At 45.0% G+C, this 7658-nt stretch overlaps 1 protein-coding gene across 1 annotated transcript; it reads left to right on the top strand.

The window, feature by feature from the left end:
* The first annotated feature begins 1700 nt into the window (after window positions 1-1700).
* On the top strand, window positions 1701-3805 carry LOC119305207. The gene is made up of 3 exons (XM_037581792.1): window positions 1701-2107; window positions 2208-3155; window positions 3290-3805. The coding sequence occupies exons 1-3, from the start codon at window positions 2072-2074 to the stop codon at window positions 3803-3805; spliced, it is 1500 nt and encodes a 499-aa protein (XP_037437689.1). The 5' UTR covers window positions 1701-2071.
* The last annotated feature ends 3853 nt before the right edge of the window (window positions 3806-7658 follow it).

A 7658-nucleotide genomic window follows, 5' to 3' on the forward strand; every position in this document is an offset into this window, starting at 1 on the left:
AGTTTTATTGATCAAATGCTACAGTGAGTGAAACACATCTCGGGTCATGGGGTTGCCCTAGCCACACATGGCGCCCCTGACCTAATGAATGCGAAAACTTGGCTGGACTATGAGCTTCTTTGTTCGACTCACGACTCTCAAAAATAAAATTACAATTAAACATAGATGATCGCTGCTGAATCTCCTTAATGATGGTACCATATCTCCCTTGATTTCCCTTGAGGATATCTCATACTACTTGCTTGGAATTAGATGCAATTACAAAGCTATGCAAGAGTAGCTCTTCGGCTAAGGAAAGGGCCTACTTGCATGCTACTGCTTCTAGTGTTGCAGGTTCATGGATGCCATGAATTACAAGTGTTGAGCTTCCCAAGTAGTTCCCCTGATCATCGCGAGCGACCGCTGCCGCTGTGCCTCCTCTTGATGGCGTGGACACGCCTGCATCTACATGTACCTTGGCAAATCCCGCTGGCGGTGCCTTCTGCCTTGTCTCGCCCCTTGGTACAACACTTGGGTTAGGAGTTTGTGCCGTCTTCATCTCTCTTATGATCTCTAATTTTGATATGTATCTATCGATGAAACCCTGTGTAGATTGTGGACTTTGAAAAATGCCCTCATGAATAGCCTTTCTCCCAGACGACCATAACACCCATAACGTGATAGCTACTCCGATGAACTACGTATGTGTTAGGCCATCAATTAATGAGAATAGCCAATGCTTCGCCCGAGGCTCCGTAGTGGACACAAGGTGATGCGCTAGATTGTCATCCACTAGAGCCCATGTGCACCTGGCTACCGTACACTCTAGAAGCGAATGCCTCCACGAATCCTGGCTGCCACATAACCCGCAAGAACTAGAATTTGACATATGTCGGTGAGCTCTGACATCTTCAGTTGGGATTGAATGCTTGGACAATCGCCATAGAAACATCCTGATCTTGGCAGGCACTTGAATTTTCCAAAGCATCTTCCACGACTTCTCCTCATTATTTGTGCTTGAAGATGCTGCGGTACCTTTTAACCATGCCTCCCTTCTTGTTTTGTGGAAAGGAGCATTTTATAAGCGGATCTTAAGAGAAAACACCGCTCCTCTCAAAGTTCCAAGCCCAAAAGTCCTCAGTGTCCCTGGTACATAAAGGTATTCCCAAGATAATTGGCACATCCGTTGGCATGAACACTTGTTGCACATGGTGCCTATCCCACACAACCGATGTGGCGTCAATGAGCTCGGCCACTTAGCCGGCCTCAACAAGAGATATAGATATAAATATAGATTATTTTTTAGGGGAAGGTATAGATATAGATTTTACCGAATTATTAAATCCAGGCAGGTTATATTTAGTGGGCCGCATGTTTTTTTTGAGCGGGTAGTGGGCCGCATCTGAGTTCTCTTCCTAACCCTGTGTTCAAATGGGCCTATGGGCTCAAGTGTAGATTAGCCCGAGCCCAAATCTTAACAGATCCACCACAGGACAGATACACACATGGCATCCTCTGCCCTAACACTTTCCCCTCACCACCCACACCATCTCCCGGCGGCGGCTACCGGCCTTGTCTTTTTTTTTTTTGCATGAAAAAAAAAACGATGTGGAAACGATGAAGGAAGGTTATATTCCAGAAAGAATTTGACCTTCCTTCATCGTCCAGAAATTGGTCAAATGCTATGTTATAGACGATGTGGAAACGAAATTGGTCAAATGCTACGTTCTAGACGATGAAGGAAGGTCAAATTCTTTCTGGAATCGGATTGGGAGAAGCAAGAGAAAGGTGCCAATTTCGTTCTGTCTTCGGATTCGAAGAAGAAACGGATCAATTTCGATTTGTATTAGAAAAAGGAATTGTTTTTATATGTCTGCCTCTCGTGAGATAATAGTAAATCGGTCGGTTTACGGATTCTGCACCGGCTTGAAGAAGATTCGGAAACCTCCTCCGTCTCCGTCTCTTTTTTGGGTAGTATCGGAGTTCTATTGCGAGTAGGATCGGAGGAGTCTATAACAAGTTCAGGCTGGGCGTTCACGATTGTCGCGATATCGTCGTTTCAATAATTATTATCTCTGCTTATTGCATCGCCATGAAGCTTAATAGGTGTCACCGCGGCCGACATGATGTAAGTTGTTTTATGTTTTGTTGCTGTAATTTTTCATCTGATGGAAGTCAATTTATCGATCCATCACCGATGACTATTTTTTCCATCTGGCAAAATGCAGTCGAAGAGAGAAGCTAGTAATGGGGGCTCCCTAAGCGAACTGCCTGCTGAAGTACAAGCTTGTAATGGAGACATGCTAAGGGAGCTGCCTGCTGACTTAGAAGCTGGCAATAGGGACAGGCTAAGCGAGCTGCCTGCTGATTTGCTGCTCAACATTCTGGAGAGGGTGGGTACCCTCGATGCTGTAAAAACCTGCATACTTTCCAAAAAAATGCAGAAGCTGCCCACTATGCTCTCGCAGATCGTGATTGATCTTAGCACTGATGACTTGGTCCGCATTCACACCGTCGTGGCCAATGTTACAAACAAGATCCTCAATGCAAGGTCTTCGAAGATCACCATTCGTAAGCTGAAGCTCAAAATTTTTTTGAGTCCTTCTCACTGTCTCTCCATTGGCAAATGTGTTGGCCTCGCCATGGCGGACCAGAAAGTGGACTCAGCTGAGTTTGAGATCTTGACACCCAGGAATGGTCATCTTTGCACCGAAGCCTACCGCCTGTTCTTTGCTGACCAGTTCAATGATTTTTTTCGTGATTGCCCAGACGCATTTGCTGGCCTCACAGGGCTGCATCTACAATACATGAGGTTTGGTGAATCAGACATAACCAACATCCTAAGCTATTGCAAGCAGCTGGAGTCACTATCTTTGTTCATGTGTGACGAGGGCTCTTCGGTGCTGCATGTAGAACACGCACGACTCGTGGAGCTTGTTATCTCCTATTGTGAATTCAAAACAGTGGAGCTCACCTTTCTACCAAAGCTCCAGCGGATGACCTTTAATAGTTGGCCCTCCTGTGCTGAAAATCCCTTGGCTCTTGGTTTTGTCCCTGAGATTTCGAAGCTAAACCTTGCCAAGGCATGTTTTTCACACAAGACACTCAAGCTAAGCCAGCTGCTTGCTAATGTCCCCTCCGTAAACGATCTGTCCCTGGAATTTCGAAGTGAAAAGGTACTCACTCCAATCATCTTCATCCCATTCTCATTGTATGCCTATTGTATGCAACAGTAGTAACTTATGCGTTACTTGAGGATTCAATTTATGAATGACTTTCTCTCATTGTAAATTTGTTTTATCTGTCCCAGATTTGGATTCAACCAGAATCCCCGAAAGTGCTTTCACCTTGGCTTGCCAAACTACGGTATGTGAATCTGGACAATCTTCCCGAGGAATGTGATATTGCCTGGACAATGTTCCTTCTTGAAGCTGCACCGTTTGTGGTGGAGTTTTGCATCACGGTATGGGATCATAAGTGCCACATGGAGTCCCAAAAAAGTTACTCCGAGAAAACTGATGTGAAGTGGGAGCCATCTGACCCTGATTTCAAGCATAAGGATCTAGCCAAGCTAAACATATATGGCTTTCAGTCCGATGATAACTTCACAGGACACATCAGGCGTGTCATGGAGGCTGCTGTGAATATCAAGGAGGTATCTCTGCATGACAGGAAGGTGTGCAAGGTTTGCGCCGTCAAGTTTCCTCATGTTGAGGTTCGTCCTTCGAGTTATCCACGGACCAGCGATGAGAAGGATTTGTTGAGAAATAAGATGACAGAGACGTTGCCGAAGGCTTCTCCTGCTGTGATTCACTTCCTATCATAAGGTCAAGTTGTACAAATCAATAAATCATTCATGGCATTGCCATGATCCATCCTTTGTGTGGTTGGAAGGAGTCCCTGAACTCCAAAATCCAATTAGTAGCCACAGCGTCAGTATTTTCTGCTGATGAAGCTAGCTAAGCTTGTATTATTGCCTAATTGGCTGCCATGTAAGAAATGTAATATCTTTGCCACCAATTTGTTGGAACAACAACTGTTTTAACTATTTTGCTTGTTCATGTATCTTCTTTTAAGTGCTCTTTTTTTTCTGCTGTGGTCGTGCAGTAAGTTGCCTGTGTTGAATACAACCAATATTCAGTACTCCCTCCGTCCGAAAATACTTGTCGTCAAAATGGACAAGAAGGAGTGTATCTAGAACTAAAATACATCTAGATACATCCCCTTTTATTCATTTTGATGACAAGTATTTCTGGACAGAGGGAGTACGAGTAATGTTCTGTTTTTTTTTTCTGTCTTTCATACTCCCTCCGTCCGGAAATACTTGTCCTCGAATTGGATAAAATGGATGTATCTATAACTAAAATAAGTCTAGACACAACTATTTCGAGGACAAGTATTTCCGGACGGAGGGAGTATATGATAGCCACAGCAAAGTTTGCTGAGAACAACAGCATTGCTGGAAAAAGAAAAATACATTTTGAGAAAAAAAATACATGCAAGATTTATCTTTCATACAGACGACTGCGGGGAGCAGATTGAGGGCCCGATGACGAGCTCCATGACCATGCCTCGAATTTGAGGACCTAGGGCACGCGAATTCCGCATGGTTGCGATACCGGAACATGAAGATCAAGCTCAACGTCACCGTCATCGTCCTCTCCATCTGCCACAACCGAAAGTGCAGCTAGTTCTGTGGGTCCTAGACATCATGTTTCGCATCGAGTGAATAATTGGACAAATTACACGTTTAACTTAGCATAGCTTTCATCTGTTTGAACGAGGAAGTTTCGATCATCAATTCCACTATAAATTCGAATTGTAAACAAAAAGAATCCACTACCAATAAATCTCATGATTATCCCAAGTCATGAATCAATCATGGTACATATAAATCAACTTGACTCAAGGAGAAACACAAGAAAACAATGTAACATCTTGAACTAAACAAGCAAATAATGTACTACTCCGGCTGTCTCATAATACTCCATTACAAAAGAGCGTTTAGTGAGTCTTGATTGATCGGCCTTCCTTTCTTAACGACGTCCACCGCGGCCGCGGCCGCCAGGGTTGTAGTCCTCCTCCTCGCCTTCCACTGCCTCCGCGTCATGCCCCTTGTGCTCTGGCACCACCGGCTCGTCCAGGAAGACAGCAGCGAGAGGATCATCGTCGGCGGCGGCGTCCACCACGACCACCCGGGCTGGCGTGGCGGCCGCCTTGGCCTTGGGAGGCGGCACCGGGAGCAGCGGCGGCAGGCGGTGGCGAGGAGCGGGAGCTTTCCCCGGCACCGCGCCCTCGTTCTTCCTGATGTCCGTGAGCGCGGCGAACGCCTGGTTGACGAGCTTGAACGCGCCGGCGACGGCCGCGCTGGTGCCGCCGGCCTTGCTGGGGTCGAACATGTCGCAGAGCGCCTTGTGCTGGGACTTGACGGCGTCGTGGGACTCCTTGGTGGGCCTGCCGCCGGGCGGGGCCGCGACGCCGAGGACGCTGTAGTGGTCGGCCTTGTCGGCGGCGAGGACCCTGTAGGCGGCGCGCGCGCGCTGGGCCTCCGGGCAGGCCCCGGAGCGGTCCATGGCCACGGCCATGTCGACGTGCATCCTGGCCCTCCTGAGGTCGCCGCCCGCGAACAGCTTCTCCGCCGCATCCAGCTGCGCCTCCAGCTGCTTCTTCTTCACCGCCTCCATGCTCTGCTCGAGTTGCAAGCAATCGATCGCCGGCTCGCCGTGAGTTAGACCAGAAGCTCGAGTTCTTGCAATCGATCTATCTGCGGCGGGTGCTTGTGCTTGGTTTGATTTCCTGCGTCTGCGTCAGAATTTAAACACTCGATCGATCCTGTCCGATGCATGGCCGGTGTCGGATTCGTGTCGTGTCCGGCTCCGGCACATGTTCAGTCACGTTGGATTATAGGCAAAAAAATCAACGGGAGGTACGCAAGCTGAATACTAGTCGGACAAGATTTATAACTGATTATGTACTTGCCAAGAAAATTTGAGTGGAATTTATCAAATTCGCACAAACTTATCAAAACAGATGTTTTTTAACGGTATTATTGTTTACTCTAGGAGGGTGGAAAGCAGTGGCGATTCTACGTGTCAGCTGTGGGGTGAACTGACCCGACGGCTGTTTTTGGTACATTTTTTTTAGCTTTACTCATATTTGTGAAAAAAAGAGAGAATAGTTTAAACAGTTTAGTGCACTTGAACCCGTTTGTTGAAAGAAAAATGCATAAAATACGGGCAACAAACTTATGACTAGAGATGACAACATAGAAAAGAGAAATACGGGCAAGACCCATATTTTGCGTTTTCTGGTCAGAGCATGCATGAAATTAGTGCATATTTATTCTTTGAATGTGTGGTAGCAAAACAAATTTGGGAGCATTTTGTCTAATTCCTCCAGTTTCAACCTAGGAACGGATTATATCTCTGTTGCTAGATATTGACCTACTAATAACAATCACATTATCCTTAATTCAGTCTATGCTTGTGTTTTATGGTGCATTTGATAAACTATGAATGCCCATGTTTTTAACAATGCACCTTGGACTGACATTGAAAAAATGTGGCGACTGATTATGGTGACAATCAAGAAGTGATAGGTCATTTCAAGGGAAAAAATATGGAGAGGATTCATGTTTAGAATCTGATGAGTATTCTTCTAAATTCATGTTTTGAATTCGTAACATTTTATATGTGTTCCTAGGACGACAAATTTTTCCGGCTTTCGGAAAATACTACTTGATTATTAGTTTTTCTATAATTTCTGTATTTTTCATCGGTTCTAAATAGTTTTCCCTTTTTTCCTATGTTTATTCTCTCTTTTTCATTTCATTTTTAAGAATTTTAATTCATGACAAATTATGAAAAGGCATGAACATCTGGAAAGAGTATGATTTTTTGAATTCGTGAACTTCTTTAAAAGTCATGAATATTTTTGAAGTTCATGAGCATTTTCAAAGTCCATGAACATTTTTAAATTTGTGGACCCTTTTCAAATTCGTGAACATTGTTTGGAATCCACGAATATTTTCTAAATTCGTGTTTTATAGTTCAAAACATTTTTTTTAAATGCGTCATTTTTTCATTTAATGTACTTCTTCGATTAAAATAAATGTAGGATTAACAGAGTTTTTTTTTCAAGCAGGACGACACAATATTTGCTTGCAGCGAGGTTAATAAAATATTTTCAAAAAAGGCCGCCGTACGTTCGGTGGGGATCGAACCCACAAAACGAGCTATACTCTCGCGACCACTAGCAGTAAAACCCAACGTAGAATCGCTATTTGGTGCTAGTACATTGTTCCTTATACATATTGGAGTATTTAACAAAAAAACTACCACTTTCCAACCAGCCCTACCAAGAAACCACTACTCTACAAAAATTAGCAAAAACATACCAAAATTTCTTACTCATGTGCCAATTAGGCACGTTTAAACCATGTGACACCTTAAGTCAACACCGTCTTCTTGACCAGCAAGTTAGGCATTATGACTTGTGGGACCTACATGTCAGTCTCAACAAAAAACCCTAGTCACCTCCTACCTCCGGCCCGTCCACCTAGTCATCCTTGGCCATGGGAGGCAGCCACCGCCGCTGGCCGAAGGCGAGGTCAAAGGCGCCGGCGCCACAGAGCCCATCTTGTGGCAACCCGGAGGCTAGCTCGACGCAACGCTCACGGC

Source organism: Triticum dicoccoides, chromosome 5B (assembly GCF_002162155.2).
Source record: "Triticum dicoccoides isolate Atlit2015 ecotype Zavitan chromosome 5B, WEW_v2.0, whole genome shotgun sequence".
NCBI classification, from domain to species: Eukaryota; Viridiplantae; Streptophyta; class Magnoliopsida; order Poales; family Poaceae; genus Triticum; species Triticum dicoccoides.

What these genes read in the sequence shown, in the direction of transcription:
- LOC119305207 (XM_037581792.1), top strand. Translation starts at nt 2,072, where the DNA reads ATGAAGCTTAATAGGTGTCACCGCGGCCGACATGAT. An exon ending in GTCACCGCGGCCGACATGAT is followed by an intron (nt 2,108 to 2,207) that starts GTAAGTTGTTTT and finishes GGCAAAATGCAG; the next exon opens with TCGAAGAGAGAAGCTAGTAA. An exon ending in TGGAATTTCGAAGTGAAAAG is followed by an intron (nt 3,156 to 3,289) that starts GTACTCACTCCA and finishes TATCTGTCCCAG; the next exon opens with ATTTGGATTCAACCAGAATC.